The sequence below is a fragment of the Chinchilla lanigera genome, unplaced genomic scaffold, assembly GCF_000276665.1.
Source record: "Chinchilla lanigera isolate Chin_1 unplaced genomic scaffold, ChiLan1.0 scaffold00032, whole genome shotgun sequence".
In the NCBI taxonomy this organism is placed as follows: Eukaryota; Metazoa; Chordata; class Mammalia; order Rodentia; family Chinchillidae; genus Chinchilla; species Chinchilla lanigera.
The window spans coordinates 3,268,992-3,287,392 of record NW_004955433.1 but is presented as its reverse complement, the minus strand read 5'-3'; the positions used below and the strand labels follow the sequence as shown (position 1 = coordinate 3,287,392).

The window sequence follows — 18,401 nt, the reverse complement described above, 5'->3', positions numbered from 1 at the left end:
TATGGCACTAAAACCAATGTTATACTGCCTAACCTTAAGTAATTTGAAATAAATATTATACACACTCTTTAGCTTAGCTCTCCAATTGTTATTAAGTTGGTTGCACAGACCAAACTTTTCCATGTTCCTGGTCTAAACTGCTCTTCAGAGATATACAACATGCATGATCATGGAGCAATCTTCTAAAAAGCATGTTACAAGTCAAGAAGACCTTGTTCAATGTAATATCTTCTTTAATAATGTATTACTATCTATGATACATTACTGAGGTCTACTGTACAACATTCTATCCTCTAAGAATTTAAGGCATGTGTTGCTGAACATAAAATAAAATGTAAGAATAAAATATTCAGAGCTAACCTAGTACTGCCAGGAGTTTCTTGAAGAAGTAATTCTATCCTTAATTTGGCTAAAGAAGACTTCAGGTAGGCACTAGAGATTAAAATTTTTAAGTAACTATTACTTCATTAAGCTGCAAACTATTACTTCATTAAGCTGCAAACAAAAAAAAACTATTACTTCATTAAGCTGCTAGGTATTCTCTGTGAAGGAAGGGATGGGAAAAAATATCTTGGACAGATTAAGCAAAGAGAAGCCAACCCCCGACGAAAAGACACTACTTACGGCATCAATGCTGCTACACTGCCGCACTGTCTCATTCTCCCCTTTGCAACCTTTCTAGAGTCCTTTCCTTTCCTCTTCAGTATCACAGGAACAGCTGTCCTAAAAACTCAGACCTCTCTCCTCCTGAAAACCCCTCAATGTGTCCCTCTGCCAATGCACAACATTTCTATCTTTCAGGCACATATGTCAAATAACCTTCACAGGTTTAACAGTGTCAAGAATACATGGCAAGTCTGGCTTTCTGAGAGGTAAAGTAGGGTGCCACAGCTGAAGGCAGGGTGTGTGGGTTAAAATATCCATTAATGTCTGCTGAATAATGAAATTAACTCTGCAAAGATTCTTTCCCCAAAATATGGCATTTACATGAAAAACCTAATTTGTAATATTAAGTTTTATACACATTTAGATTTTTTTCAAGTACTCTAGTGACTTTAATAGAGTAAATTTATCTGAATGACCAATCAACACCACTGAACCTTTTATTTTAATATACATAAGGCACAGAATGAATATACTATAAACTCTACAAATTTAATTTGTTAACTCTTATTAAAATCATAAAAACTGTACACATTAATAGGCCACGATGTTATGTTTTGACATGTGTATATATTAATGTTTTAAATAAGCACTGCAAATCCAAATGGCATTATTTCATTTGTTTGTGACTGTATAGCTACAACTTATGTGTCATAGTTTAAAAATATTCAAATCATTCTTGTTCAGTTGACTCATTTTTTAATTTGCAACTACCTTCCTAAAGATTTATTGGTCAATAATTAAAAACAAGTAACAATAAAATTCAACTAACAAATCTCACAATAATTCATAATTAGCACTCAGTAACAACAGTAGCTGCTAATTAAAGTTTTATCACACACAGAGATTGGTGGTCATGCTAGATTCCTGCAGGTTAGATATAACTTTATTCTACCCCTTCCTCAAGATACCATTTTGAAATTCAAGTGAATGAAGATATTTTTAGAGCGATACTAGATTTTTTTAAAGTAAGTTACAAATGATACTTTAACCATTTATGAGTAGAGATTATATCTAATACATCTTACAACCAAGTCAGAGTTGACTGGAAGTTGAGGATTCACTGGCCTCAAGACCAAAGCCCTCATCTCTCAGCATGCCACATCAATCTAGTTGCTCGTGATTGGCATGAACCTATTACAGCACCTTCCTTTCCCACTATTCCCGAGGACTTCTCCTTATGCTCCAGTCCTATGGTATCACCAGGACTGCTTTAGTTTCACTGCAACCCCTCCAGGGAATGAGGACCCATCCTTCAAGAAAGAATTCTGCAACCCCCAAAGAAAGCATCCCTTTCATCCTGTTGTTTTCCCTGCTCCCAGTCTTTTGCCTTTATTCACACTGTGTATCAGGTTGTAATCATTTACAATTACCACTGCAAACTCCCTGGAAATAACTACTTCTTTCTCATTGTAATCCCAGTATTTGTATCATGCATATAATGTATTTTTGTATGTCAAATAAAATAATTAGCATAAGATATAATACAAACAAAGCTGTAACTCATGAATCTCCCCAAATGCAATACTACCTTGTCTGATAATCCAACAGATATACAGAAAAAAGTACAGAAAAGTCATTAAAAGTTAACATGATACACCTCTTTTTTGAGACAAGGTCTCACTACACAGTTCAGGTTGGCCTTGCTATGTAGCCCAGGCTGGCCTCAAACTTGTGGCAATCCTCCTGCCTCTGCCTCCCAAATGCTGGGATTACAAGTATGCACCCCAGCTCACTTCAAACTTTTATATTAGATATAAATCCTGTATCTAATATTCTAAAAAGATTATTTTTATACTTCCTGTTATGGTTTGTGTCTAGATGTCCCCTTAAAACCTCATGTGGGCATAGGTGAGGTTTTTCAGAGGTAGCTGGATCTAGAGCGTGTGATGCTGGCACTAGAGATGTGATGCTGGAATTCTCCAAAGTGCGATGCTAGAATTAGGAGTGCCCCGCCCTGGGTGTGAGTGACACGCCTTGAAGGTGAGCAGCCTGGGTAGAACGTAAGGGACAGAAAGAAGGCTGTTGCCATTGCTCGCTGTTTCCTACTTTGCTGCCATGAACTGCTTCTCCACGACCATGAACTGCTTCTCCACGACGCCCCTCTGCCATGCCACCTGCCTTGAAGCCAACCAACTATGAACTGAACCTCCACAAACTGTGAGCCAAATGAACCTCTCCTCTGTAACTCTGGGTGTCAGGTGTTTTGTCTCAGCACTGAGAAAAGTAACTAGAACATTTGCTATCTAAACTATTCCACAGGCAATAAGTAACATACATTTTTTAATGGGTGAAGATGATATTCAGTCAATGACATTTGCCAGGATTAAAACAAGACCTACTTTTTTAAAAATAACTTTTTTAAAAATGAATAACTTTTTTAAAAATGCCCTCTCAATTTTATCACAGCTGTGCCTACCTGGCTTTCATATGGCTTTTCTTAGCAGCTGCTTCAGCAGCAGTCATCGGTTCAGGAAGAGCTGAAGGAATCGAAGAATTCTTGAAAGAAAAAATAAAATTTCATTTTAGTTTTTAAGTACAAAAAGGTTTATTAAGCTTAACATATTAAGGACATGTTACTGAAAGGTTTATTAAGCTTAACATATTAAGGACATGTATTAAAAAATACTACCTCTGAGATACTATTTTTTTCCCATCAGAAACCTAAAAATTATTCACATATATCTGCCAGATCTACTCTGTAAATATCACTAGATGTCACACACATGTCACTTTCATAACTATCCCCAGAAATCTTTGGAAAATACACAAAGTATCACTGTGTGCAATGCACAGATGGATAAAATTTAGGTAAAAAGAAATGCTATATTACACTTTTAAATCAAAGACTGTTTTGCACTCCAGAAAAAGAAGTTAATGCCAAGGCTAAGGATAAAGTTTCTACATACTGTACCACAAATAATTTTCAGAAAGTGGGAACAGAAGGCTTTACTTATTTGTTTATATCCAATGTTTGACTCGAGGTAGGCAATCAATAAGTATTACTTAAGTAGAAGTTTAAAAATCAAGTTCAATGGCAAATAATGCTACTTTCAGTAGTAGAATGTTACAACTGAATGCTTTCAACTTCAATAGGGAAAATATTAAATTGATATGGTAAAAGCAACAATAAATGGTTCATCATATTCTTTTATTTTTAAGTAGTGAGTTAAGTTAGACATAAAAGAAACATATAAGAACAAGTCACGCCAGAATGACGTTTATGAAGTTGAGAATGGCTTAAAATCAGTGATGATTCTAGCAACCTTTATTAAAATTAGCAGAGATTTGCCATAAACAGTTCATCTGAAGTAGTTAATGCAGTGTGTAAACAGCAAATAGAATTCAAAGTCTTTGAACGTTATTAGCTATTTCCAAATGGGCACCTTTCATGAACTAGGGACTGGGTTGTAAATAGTTGTAATCTTTACAATTACTGACTTTGTTTTATGGGGGGGGTGGCTAACCCCCCAAAATACACAAAAGCAGTCACTGATAAAGATAAAATTAACTGAGGTCTTTGCTCTTTACACTAAAGGTTCCCAAATTTTCTTGTTTACCAGAATATTTTGTATCTATCTCAACAAATGTTTCCATTTTTCACACCTCTAGGCAAAACAAAACAAAACAAACCAGTCTTTTTGATTAAACAGCTAGACCTAAAACTTAATGAGAAGAAATGTCTGTGTCTGTGTCACTGTGTTCTGCTCTTAAGTGAAATGTATTCTGCAGGGCACCTCAAGACACAGTTTGGGAAATGTGGCTTTTTACCAAAAATATCGCAATCATACTATCAGACTATTTGTCATAAATAATTAACTCTGAGTCTATATACATGTATATGATAAAATGGATATTAAATTCACACCCTACTTAAAATACTACTCACATGGATGTTGGAAACTGGACAATCCTTTTTGGCAAATTTAAATGCAAAATAGGATACTTGCAATATATCAGGTCTATGCTCTGGGTCTGGTTCAAGCATGAACCCTAGAAAAATAAAATGTTAAGACATTTTACTAGTTATATATGCTACTAATAAGCACACTATAAAGGATAAAAATACTTTTCTGTTCCATTCTAAGATCAATGACCCTAAAAACTTTGTTAATGTTTACAGAAAGTAAAAAATTGCTGTATTATGCCAAATTAAATGGTAGATAGTACAGAACTGCTCTGTACCTGCAGCATAAATGACACATATGATTATTCTCCTAAGAAAGTGTTATGGTCTGTGTCTACATGTCCCCCACAAAGCCTCATTAAGTCATAGGTGGGACTCTTCCAGAGGTAGCTTAACCTCGAGTGTGTGACTTTTTCATGGTACAATGCTAGGATTAAGGGTGCTCCAATTAAGAGTACGTGATTTACTATGTCACTGCGCTGATTGGTTTGGCACTGCCCTAATCCCAGTGGCTTGGATACAATATAAGGGATAGAAAGAGGCTTGTCTTGACCCTTGCTTGCTTTGCTACCTTCTGTCTACCATGAATTGCTTCTCCTCTGCACTGTCGGTCAGCAGTCTCACTGTCCTGGAGCCAGTCAATTACAGACTGAAACCTCTACAATCTGAGCTAAATAAACCTTTCTTCCCTTAACTTGTACTTATTGTCAGCAACGAGAAAAGTAAGAAAGTGACACAAGCAAGGCATGAATTTACCAACACCAAACAGTCAATTTAGTAAACCCTGGGGAGTTACTCAAAACAGTTCCAGAATCATAGTGGGATAGACTTCAAAATAATTCCATTTGAAATAATTTTGTTATCTAAAATGCTTCTATTTTGAAATGATTCTGAATCAAGTGAAGGCTAAATTGTGCATATTATCTATTTAAGAAAGTAGTACGAAACTGGTACTATAGGTTTCAAAAAATATGCTTTCTTCCCGTATTAACAACTTCAATATAGTTCTGTATTTTGAAATGTAATCTACAATATGTTCAAAAACTTGAGCATGGTTCTATTATGAACAGTCTACATCATCTTTGCAGCATTGCTTGTAATACCTGAAACCTTTTTCTAACCATAATGAGCATAACCACTTGTCTACTTCTTGGATGACTTTTAACTTTAAAATTTTATAAGGTTGACATTTACATTTTAATTTCATAACTGAGAAATTCATATTTTGTAAAGATACCTCCGTGACTAATTCTGCTTTATTAATTCTAAAATCTTAATAATGCTTTAACTGTTTCAAAACCATTTAAAATGTGAAACAGCATTAGCTGTTTTATTAGTTTGCCAATACTATGTATAGTGATCTAAGTATATAAATGGCTAAGATAAAATTATAAATCAAACAGATCAGCTAAAAATATAGCTCTAAGGCAAGTAATACTGAGCACAAAACTTTGGAAATTTATTTGGGAAATTCTGAGGTAAATTTTAAAAAGTACAAAAGCTCTGCATATAACAGCTTTATATACTTAAAATGTTAACATGTATAAAATTTATTCTTTATAATTTTAACACCATTATTAGATTAAAATAACTGAAAACATTTTAATTCAAATATTTATTAGTTTGTATTTAACCAAAAAAATTTGAAGGCTCTACAAGGCTCACCTATCCCCAAAATAAATCAGGTTTTATTTTGATGCCAAAAATATTAAATGTTTTAAAAGTAACAACAGAGTATAGAATTTAATTTTATAAAAATAAATTTAAATATATTTTAACACTACTTATTCATATTTTTAAAACCAACCAAACAACAGGAACATAAAATTCATAAAATTATGAACCTATTTTTCTATTGTAACAAGTAAGTTTATTTGGCTTTTAAAATTTCATTTCAACAGCAGCTAATTCTATTTGTTCCTATACAGACATGAATTGGAACATAAAACTGTTAAGATACTTTTTAATATATGAGAAAATCAGGACTAATAATTCACTAAGGGCTGGGACAGACAAAATAATGAGGACAGTAAAGAAAGTACATATTATCTGGTTCTAAATATAGGCCCAAAATTTAGCTCTCCATTTTCTAGCTGTCAATACAGATAGGGCAACATGATCCACTACATGAATCACAAAGTCCCTTACGCACAAAAACAAACCAGGTGCTAACTAAAAGTGTTCCTGATAGAAAAGTAGAGAGCAAAGAGCAATTCTCCCTAGGGTCTTTGGAAAGATGGCTCACACTGAATGAACACCATCATGAGAGAACCGTAGTAAGTGATATAGGACTTCCTCTCACACCCTCCTCCCATGTGGACTAGTGGCATAAAACTTAAATGCAGTTCAAAGAAACTCTAAAGGATAGAAAACAGTGTGGTATAAAAATGTACCTCTCTGGAGGCCCTGGTTCAATTCAAGAAAACTTTTTTTAAATATGTAGAGAGAAACAGTATGATTCTTCCAGCAGTCCTAAATGGTTTTTGTTGTTTCTTTTCTTTCACCCCAGTTGAGAAGCATTGAGGGGAAAAAAACAAATTTGAGATCTTCTTGTTCTAACCAACACTGGTACAAGCAATTCTCTCTCAAATTAAGCACAATAACACATCCTTTAATTATTAGGTAGCTAGGCTGGAGGTAGAATTTATGTGATAAGAAAACAAAAAGACCTCCAACTAGCCCTGGCTCATGTTTCCATGTGGAAACAGTATGTGTTGGGGCCAGTTCAGTTTGTCTAATAGTACTGATCACATTTATGTAGTAGAAAATCAACTCAAAAGGTCAAGTCTAGTATTAAAAGAATTAAGGTAGAAAGTATTAGAGTGCATTAATGTGGCAAATATAAGCAACATTTCACAACATTTGAAAGTTTCAGTTTCGGTCCATGCATGTGCATGTGTATGGAAGTGCATGTATCAGATTTGATGGTTAAGCCTGACTGTGTCCTGACTGTGTCCTGACAGGAATGACCCTGGGGACTGGTGAAACACATTCTGGGTGTGTCTGGATGGGTCACGGAGGCATGACTTTGGGCACTATATAAAGTTCCTGGCCCCTTTCTATTCCAGGATTGCTTCCTGGCAGTACTTTCCTGTCATCAGGAATTGAGCAGCTCCACTCAGCCATGCCCTCCCACCATGATGTTTCTGCCTTGGAGCCAGTTAACCAAGTGACTGACCATGAGTTAAATTAAACCTCTCCTTCTTTTAAGTCGTATTAGGTATTGGGTGCTGTGTCCTGATGACAGGGAAGTTGACTGATACACAACACTGATACCAGGAATGAGGATGTTGCTGGACCTGTACCTGATTCTGCAGTTTAGGCACTTTTGGAAATGGTTTGCAGAAGAAATCTGGAAAAGTTTGGAGATGTGTATTACCTATACAAACCTTAGTATGCTATAAGCAGAGCCTTGCTGGCCAGAGCTCAGAAGATTACAATACTAGTAAGAATGCTCAGGAGGATTCACTCAGAAACAAGGACTCTATGGGCAGCTGGTCTAGAGGTCATGTGTGTTTCACTCAGGCAAATAATTTGTGTGTATCTGCACACATCCTGATACCTCGTAGGAGACTGAAATCAAGGGCAGTGAACTAATCTGGCAAGGGAATTTCACAATAGTCCAACATTCAGGCTGTGGCCAGATACTGCTGGCTGCTTTCACCTAAATATATCGTCAAAATTAGCAGCAAAAAGCAGAGCAAAAAATTCTGAAATATTTACTTTTTGGCCCTGAAGAAACTATGAGTAAAGCTGTTGCCAAAGGAGGCATGGCTACTGAAGTGATTAGTGCCATTAAATGAAACCAAGTACTTGGTACAGGGACAAGAAGATAGCTTGAGAGCACCTCAGAAACCAGTAGAAACCCATCTCCAATTCAGGCTCCTGGGATGCCTGCTTGAGAAGTGTCTCCTGAAGAATTAGTCCTCCAAAATTCACTGTGCTCAGCAATCCAGGCACCCAGAGGCCACTATAGCCTTGGTCCAAGAGGTGCCACCTACTGTTACAAGTGGCAGCAAACTCTGGTACTGTCCACATAATACTCATTTTACCAGTACACAGAATGTGAGAGTTGTGGGATCAGAAAGACTTCCACCCAGATTTCACAGGGAACCTGGAAGGCCAGGCAAAGAACACCCAGAGGGCAGCATATGAAGCTATGAGAATAAAGCCAAAGATGCAAAGGAGGCCTCAGGAAGCTGGAGATGCCAGGAATGTGGAATGTCTGCTATAAAAAGCTACAGCCCAAGAGTGAGTGAAACCAGCCCCAGAGAGATATCATGTGGGCTATAGTAGGCAAAGGCATAGGGCTGAGTGCACACAGCCCCCCTGGAACTCATATATCACCAGCATGTACCTGGGATGCCAAACATGGTGCTGTAACACACTCACACTTGCCCTTCTGGGCTATGGCCTTGCTGTGGTCCAATTCTTTTCTATCCCACTATTCCTTCCTTTGGAATGGTAATGCTTCTCGTGCGCTATAGTACCTTGGGAGTATGTAACTTTGTTATCTTTACAGAGGTTTACAACTAAGAATTTGCCTTGAATCTCAGAAGACACCTGGACTTTTAAAAAATGCTGGAACTGTTGAGACTCTGAAGAAGAGATGTTTCAGTGGTATGCAAGTTGTATCATGTTAGGCAGAATTATGACCTTGTATTTATCTGGAGAATAAGTATGATTTAAGGAGCTAACGTTTGTGTGTCAAGTAGACAAGTGATGGAATGTGACAGTTTACACATTCATGCTGGGGCCCTAATTCATAAGTCTTGCTGCCAGGCATCTCTGATTTGAATAGACTATCCCCTCAGGTAGCCTGACCCATCAGTGGTACACACATCACTGCCCCACTGGGTGGCTTGTACTGCTCAGAGCATTCTGAATTACAATAATGCAATGAAAGGCACTGATTTACTTAGCAGACTAGATGTCTGTAATATATCATGTTACAGTTTTTTAAGGAGAACATTACAATGCTATAGAAATACTATAATATAGTCCATTTGTGGTATAGCAATTGAAAATGCACACTATATATACCAGCAATGGCGTACTTGTAAGATTTCCATGTTATAATTTAGAGAATTACTTACTGATAAACTACTAACCTGCAAAGAAATGCCACAGGCACAAATTACAGTAATGCCGTATTACCTATAAGAAATATATTCTTGAGGAAAATGTAGACTAAGGAATATATGTTCTCAGTTTATTCAGGTGATAGTAAATGCTTAAGTTGAAAAACAAAACAAGCAGAGAACCTAAAAAACACTCTTCTTTCATGAATCACACAAGACCATTACCACTGACTCTGATTCCGCTACAAATATAAAATCAACTTTTTTCAAAAATTTAGCCACGTAAAGATGATAGAGTATTTTTCTGCTGATCTTGTGTAAATCTTCCTATTGACACAAAAACTACTACTACAACCTGAGAACACAAAACAGTTTCAGAATTAACAGTTGTATATGATTAAACCACAATACCTCCTTCTGATGTGATATACATATATCTAATTAAGAAACACTTATCCAAGGCAGCTGAATTATGTTTATACTACTATTGAATAGGGAAGTACAACACCCTTGCACATTTCAACAAAAATAGCAACTAAAGGAGTAGCAGCAGCCAAGCTGTATTACATTTTAATCAAGGACCCAAGCAAATGTTACCATTCAAGTTACAAGAAACAATGGATCTATGCCTGGACTACTGATGAAAGTTAAACTAGCATCTCTACTTAACAAATTTAAAGAAAAAGTACACTGGCCAGGATTATACCTGTAATTCCAACACTCTAGGAAGCTAAAGCAAGAGGATCACAAGTTTGAGCCCAGCATGGGCAATTTAGCAATTTAGTGAGACCCTGTCTCAAAATTTTAAAACTAAATAAAAAATAAAAATAAAAGGGCTAGGGATACCTCAGTGCAAAGGCTGTTTGTTGAATCCCCAGTCCTACCACCTCACCAAAAAAAGGTCTTTTCAAGATCTCTCCTGCTTAAGTTTCTTTGTTTGTTTGTTTTTGTTTTTCTCCGGTACCGGGAACCGAACTCACGACCTTGCACTTGCCAGGCAAGCGCTTTTGCCGCTGAGCTAAATCCCCAGCCCCTGCTTAAGTTTCTTTGATTACACTTACAGGAATTTAGCTGAAAAGAAAATCACCCACTACTTTTTCAATTTTTGTATCAGTACTCTAATTTTGCAGAAGGGGTTGAAGCATCGACTTATTATATTTATCTATTAACCTAAGGAAATTATTATAGAAATTAACATGTTAGGTATATGGTAGTTCCCACATACCTTATTCCATGGAGTACGGAAATGAAACAAAATTTAACAGCTTATAATAAATATGTTTGATAATAAGTGAGACACTAGGCAGTATTGTTCATATATCAGAAGAATACATTTGGGGTAGTCCTAGTTATTTATCATAGCTCTCTCTCCACAACTGCCTGATACCCCAGTGCCAAAGACTGAAAACACCCAAGAGAACTCTAGCTTCAACTCTGATTTATTTACAAGGTGAATTAAAACGTCTTGAGAATTCTTTTCCAAAACTGTAATACAGGAGGAGAAAATGAGTGAGGGTATAGATGAAATAAGCTTGCCCAGGAGTTGGTAACTGAGGTTGGGTAGCAGTACAAAAAATGAATTGTGCGGTTACTATCTACATATGTATGTATATTTTAATCACTATAATAAATTTAAGAATATTCAAACAAGCAAGTAATTCCTGGTTCCCCACAAGACAGATATTAAAATAAATCTAACCACAATAGATGAGCAAACATAAACAAGCCATAAAACAAGCCAAACATGGTGGCGCACACCTGTAATCCAAGCACTCAGGAAGTTGAGGTAGGAGGAACACTGCAAGTTCAAGACCAGCCTGGGCTACAAAGTGAGCTCAAGGCCAGCCTGAACTGCACAGCAAGACCCTGTCTCAAAAAGACTAAAAAAAAAAAGCCATAAAACAGTAATTATCAAGCAGACTCAATAGCAAAAGAATTCAACAAAATAAAAAGGTAAAAAATAATCTTAGTAATTGTATCTTAAAAGTTTATCCTGGGATTGTATGATCATTTATAGTAAACCTTTGATTGATTCATCATGACCGGCAAATTCTGTTTCAAGGTATAAAAAGAAATCTCTGCAGGGAAAGTACATCCTAATAACTATCTAAGGGCAGATGCTCTGCCCTTCACCCCGGCTATCAGAAATCTGGTTAGCTCAGGAAGAACTATGAAAATGCTACTAGTAGCTATTGTAATGGCAGTTGTCACAGTGGTGATGAAGGCAGTATTAAATGCTATCTCTTACTAAGCATGAACACATTTGAAGAATCAGTTTCCACAACATATTTAATTCTAACAATAGCTCTTAAGAGGTAAGTACTTTTAATATGCCCACAGGGAAACTGAAATAAATGAAGGCACCCAATGTTCCATGTCAAATAAGTGACAGAGAATGTAAACCAAGGCTGTTTGGCTCTGTAAGCCTTATTTGCCCTTAATCTCCTCAAGCACCTTGCAACAGAAGAATTTAGAGGAGGCTCACTGGTTACAGCCACTCAGTAATCCCCTCAGTTATGATTCTGATTCTTTGCTAAATGTTTTCTCAATTCTTTTCAACTCTTAGATCCAGAAATGGGAAGTGCTTTTTTCCTAACCCCCCAGGGAAACCCCATTACTTGTCTAGAGGGAAGGTCAACAAAAGCTAAGAGGAAAACTCTAAATAACTGATTCTGCTACTTTTTCAGAAAAAAGTCTACAGGAAAGAAAAGTAAGTTAAACTGAGCTTTATGGACAACAGATACTAATAACAATGACTTTATCTGAATCACTGATGATCAGAATTCATATTCAAATAATTTGGTAGCCACAAACCATACAATTAAAACAAAGATTTGTCATGACTATTTTTTTTTACTATTTTCAAAAATTGAGAGTGGTATAAAGTGGACAGTATTATTACTACCAATAATAAAACAATGTGTCTTCTCAATAATAAAATGATTTGTCTTCTTGTGTTTTATCTATATATGTGGGAACAATTATATTGCATGAATAAACATTTGATAATAAAAAGTTTTACATTTAATAACTAAATAAAGCTACATAATATTCTTGGTTTTCTGCATTCATATAAAAGCAATGTAAATCACTAACTACATAGCATAAGCACAAAGGATAAAGAAGAGTGTTGTAAAATATCCAAATGTTTTTTAGGAAATATTACATCATAGATAAATATGTTCTGATTTTAAAAATTTCTATTTTATTAAACTTTTACTACTCAAGACAGTTAAAAATAAAGTCTGTAAAATATAAAACACATTGACAGGAGGTAAAATTTACGGATGTTGTAATTTCAGATTGACTTGAATGCTTTCCCCCCTCTCAATAGTAACAGTAGCAGTAGTAGTAGAAATTGAATCCAGGATTTTCACACGGAACTAAATCCCCAGCCCTTTTAAAAGCTGTTTTAATTCTGAGACAGGGTTTTGCTCCATTTCTGAATTGCCCATGCTGGGCTCCAACCTGCAATCCTCCTGTTGAGATTACAGGCATATACCACCTTGCCTGGCTTAAGTGTTTCTATTTTATTCAACACTTTTTGTTTTTAGCACAACTTATACCAGGATTGACAAAAACAAATTTGTATATTTGTGGACAAATATAGGAAGTATTTGGTGCATCATAGTTTTAAAATCAGTATTTCTCTTCTCATTACACAAACACCCACATGGGGAGGGCTTCTTAACCCAAGAAAGTATTTACTAACTAAATCATAAATAAAATGGTAACTAGGTAAGACAGGGTTAAGGGTCTTAATGTTTATTCAAGTACACTTTATGCTTTTTTAAAAATTTACATTCTGCAAAATGGCACTAAAAGTAGAGGACCCACAGGAAAAAAGGAAGACTCATAGAGTATCCCATTTAAAAAGTATGTAACTCTGTCACAGCGGACTGACAAAAAAAACACTAACTGGTCCTAGGAAGGTACCGTGGACTGCACAGATAGGTAGCTCAACTAAGATGAGGCTGCCTCAAGGCTATAACGTACATCAAAACAATGTTGGCAGGTGCTCATCCAGTGAACATAAAAGTAAAAGCCCCAGGCTTTGGAGCAGGTGGCCCTGCATATCTACAGTGCCACATAGAAGGCAGGCAGAGCTCTAGAAGAGGAAACCCAAGTATAAGCATTCATACTTAGTGTTCTCAAAGAGTTAAATGTGTTCATGAAGACAGTGAAGCAGCCAAGCTTTGGCTATTTCCCTTCCTGAGAAAGTTGTATCACCTTCCCCACCCCATTATTATGGTTCCTCTTGCGTAGGAAAAACATTCCACATGACACAAATATTAAACTAGCATATTTCTAACATGTACAAGGAAATCAACATTACATAAATAAACGGGCTTTAAAAAATTTGCAAAGTGAGCCTAGACTCTTTTTTATATATCTTTTATTTTTCAACTTTTTTTAGTGTTTACATTTCTTGATTTGCACAAGCCCTACAAATTATAAAAGGTAGGTATTATGTGACTTTTGCTGGTGTTTATGAGTTCACCTTTTATACTGTTAATGGAGTAATGGAGTAATTCTTTAACTGGAGTCCTAGTTCCTGTGACTGACTAGTTTATTGAGTCCACATTCTATTCTTATAAATTTACCCTTACTTTTTTCAAATATGTTTATTTTTATTTTTTTTACATTTGAAGTTTTTATTTATATGGAACTTTAACATAAAGAATGAAAGCAGAGATCCAACTATATCTTTTAACCACAAACAGCTAAGTAATTTTTCTATTTGCATCCATCCTTTCCACTAAGTTGTAGTGCTATCTTTACCATACAAACATCAAACATATTTAAATTGACTCTCTTTTTCTTTGCCACTGAGCTAGAGGATACAACAGAAGTATTTAAAATGCAGAAAACAAAGTATGAATGCTAGATATAGCTTAAGTCAGTGTTCAGGGATATTTAAGTACTGTAGCTACCTAACACTGTAAATTTTAGTACCTAACAGTTCTCCTCCTCTCCTTAAAATGTCTTTTTCCAAGCTTTTATTAAGTATAAACATAAAATATTTAATTACATTATCAAAATGGAAGGAAAAATCTTAAAGGAGACTGGAGAAAACTAAATTCTTTTAAAATGTAGGGCCTGCCATTCTATCCCTTTTGATATCAAACCTTTCTGGCTTTGTATTTATCGAAATATTAATAAAATATGCATATTTAAAAGGTTTACAAGATATGCATAACCTTAAATTAGCAATATTTTGATCCAAAGAAGTAAAAGCTCTGCATATTTAATTTCAAAAGTACAAAAACTAAACAATTAAATGTTACGCTGTAAGTGTCCCCATTCCCACAAGTCCAGCTGCCTTAACTATATCATCTCTGCTGTGTGCCACTGAACCTTACTTAGGGACTTAAACATATTGTAGTAATCAGTAACTAGGCTGCTTTTGATACTATTAAAGTCATATAAACATAACTCTAAATGGAATTAAAAGACTAGGTTAAGTAAAGCAGTATAAATAACAGACCCTAAAAGTATACTATCTTCCAAGTACTTACTTATTAAGCAATGTATGTTATGGGAGTACCGAGAACTGTCTGGGATGGTGAAGCTTCCATCACAGATAGCAACTTGACTTTCACCAAAAGGAAGAGTGAAGAAACAAAGTTTATATAGTAGACATCCTAGGGCCTGTAAAACAGAAGCATGAATATTATCAGAGTGGGTGGTCAACTGCAAAACATAAAAGTTGCTCAAAACAAAAAACTATGTTACTTTTTTTAATCTGAGTATTTTTTATAGTAGATTAAGCTTTTCACAAATCATTGTTTAGGGGCTGGGGATTTAGCTCAGCGGCAAAAGCGCCTGCCTGGCAAGCGCAAGGTTGTGAGTTCGGTTCCCGGTACCAGAGAAAAACCAAAAAAAAAAAAAAAAAAAAAAAAAACCACAAATCATTGTTTAAACAATATTTAATTATGGAAAAGACATATTTCCATTTCCATGTACATTTCCATGTTTTTGTAACATATTTGCGACCAGGGGCTAAAGTGCTCCAGATCATGCATAACTACAATTAATTAGACATGGCTAGTTCCTTTTGGGGAGGGATGTTTCTTCCACAAGAAAAAGGTATATTTAGTACAAAATTAGCATGTATCAAACAAAGTAAGCCCAAAGCTCTGAAAGAATTTTTTAAATTCAGTATAAGACCTGTTTTTAAATTCTAAGATAAACTTACAAACCAGCAGTAAAGTTTATTTACTAAATACATCATTATTTCATACTACAGAACTAGTTCTCTATTTTTAAGCATAATCCTATAATTTTTACTATATACTGTTCCAGTTATGTTAAAACATAAATGCATCTAGCAAAGTAACACAGAATGTTTCTAAGAGGTAAACAGCTCAAACTTGAGAAATAATATTTTAAGAAAAGAAAAAAAAGCTGGGTATCCGATATAGCTCAGAGGCACAAGTGCCTGCCTGGCACTACTTCAAAGAACTTTATTCTCTGAGTTCAATTCCAGTATCAAAAAAAAGAAAAAAGAAACAAAAAAATAAAAAGAGAAAAAAACTTTTGGCTTAAGAAATCATCACTCTGTGGTGTCACCTACAAGCTTTAAGAATATAACAATCAGTCTCAATTCTAAACAAATTGTTTAAAATTATCTAATCATTAGCATAATTATATCAATACTTAAATTTGGCCTTCTATTAAAAATAAGCAAGTATGTTTCCCTTTGTTGAATTTTCCCCACATATCTACTTCAGCAAGCTCAATTAACAAGTGTACTTTTATAACTACTGTGAAGATCATAATATACAAAAATACTTTCATGGGTTCAACATTGATTTACAAAACACTTTCAATATTGTAGCAGTCTTCCAATAAAAAAGTTTGGTTTACAACAATACTGGATTATTATATAATAAAATTGTTATAGAATCTACATAGTAATTCCAGTTCAATTTGGCTAAAAATAACTTTTTAATAAGAAAAAAATTTTTAGCATGTGTACAATAAATTGAATGTTAAGACTCCCTTAACAGTATTAAAAATAATATTATTCAGGATGCAATATTTGCATGAAATTACATCTTTCTTTCCATTTTCAAGATGACAAAGGAGAGCTGCATGTTAGCCAGTTTTACCCTGCTAATCAAATCTCTAGTAAGTTCTCTTATATTAGAGTAAATGTTGTGCAGGTTTCCAGATAATTTTAGCAATATCAATATACTTTTTAAAAGTGTAAATTTAAATATTGTGCTCTGCACATAGCAAGAACACAATGAAGTATCCTGTTTCATACAAAAGGCATTTCCTTGTTCACTCACCGATACAGTAAGAATTATACAAGAAACAGGAGAGAACAAGTAACCTGATTTTGAAAGCCATCATCATCTTAGCTAACATAAAGGATACTGAATTCTCTAATACTCTAATAATAGAATCAGCATCCTAGATCCCAGGATAAAAATAAACTACAAAGGAAATTTCCAAGAAAAAAAATTTAATAATCATATACTTCAAGAAGAACTTTTTGCCAGGCATCGTGGAGAACGCTTATAATCACAGCACTCAGAAGGCTGAGGCAGGAGGATCACCGTGAGTTCAAAGCCAAGCCAGGCTACATAGTGAGACCCTATCTTCAATAAATGAATGAATAAAGAATTTTTTTTTAATTAACCCATGATGGTTTCAAAGCAGGAATGGAGCTATGTCTGCTGTTTCTATGTTGTTGAAATGTTTTCTTAGGTAATATGGAATTAATAACCACAAAATTGTGCCAGAAAAAACCCCGTCACCTCTTCTCGTATTTTCATTTTAATAATTAAGTCCTAATTCAATATAGTTTCTACATTATACATAACCCTGACTTTACTATAAGCCACGGAATAAGTCAACTATTTATGGAAAGGAAAGCAATCACATTTGAATTATATAAGGTGGTGCGGTGTCAAAACTAACTACATCAAATTTACTTGTAATTTTTTTGATGGCAAATACAGCTTAAAATTCAACTATCATAAGAATCATGAGTGAAAATGTGTACATATATGAACAGATGAAACTATATTAAAGATTTTCTTATTACTTTGCATGAATATTTGTCTCTCAAGACTGTATTTGGCACTCTCACTACAATAGGAAGGAGCCCATAGGAAAAAAAGCCATGGAGAAAATCATTTAGTTTCCCATGGTGACTATTTTCACTACACTATGTTTTAAAAACAAAATTTGACGTTTCTTGTAAAGCTTGGAAGTACTTCAAAGAATTTTATTCTCTATCCCTAATATTCTCACTAGTGGTAAATATGGCTAAATAATACTTCTGTTTCACATTTAAAATAGAGTACCTAAAAATAAAAATGTTTTAAATTTTAAAAATTAAATAGCTTCCCGTAAGTTGATACAATGAAATCAAAAGCTTTTACTTATGAAAAAAGTTCTACAGAAATGTTGCAATTCTAATATAAAGGTCTACAAAGAAACAAGATCTAACTCAAACCCAAATGTATATACATGCCAAGAACCTCAATATACTATAGTCAATGGTATGTTTAAAATTACACTGCTTTTAATGCCAGTTACCATTTTTTTTTAAATCCTAAAATAGGCCAGAAAATTATCCTGTAAGTACTCATGAGGTATGTCCAGGTTTTCTGAATTGTGACCAATGGATGGATGGATGGATGCATGGAAGGAAGGAAGGAAGTTGGTTAACCCTCATATATAATCTAAACCCTACAAACTACTGCAATAAATGTGACCAATGGATGGATGGA

The 18,401-nt window shown here is 34.8% G+C and overlaps 1 protein-coding gene across 1 annotated transcript in view; it reads right to left on the bottom strand.

Annotated features, from left to right (window-relative positions):
* The window catches only part of Bmp2k (BMP2 inducible kinase), a 120,177-nt gene that overhangs the window by 40,296 nt on the left and 61,480 nt on the right, over positions 1-18,401 (bottom strand). Inside the window, exons 8-10 of the mRNA XM_013516102.1 lie at positions 15,171-15,303; positions 4,553-4,656; positions 3,083-3,162 (exon numbers count right to left, since the gene is read on the bottom strand). Coding sequence (XP_013371556.1) covers positions 3,083-3,162; positions 4,553-4,656; positions 15,171-15,303 — 317 coding nt within the window. The remainder of the gene's footprint in view (positions 1-3,082; positions 3,163-4,552; positions 4,657-15,170; positions 15,304-18,401) is intronic.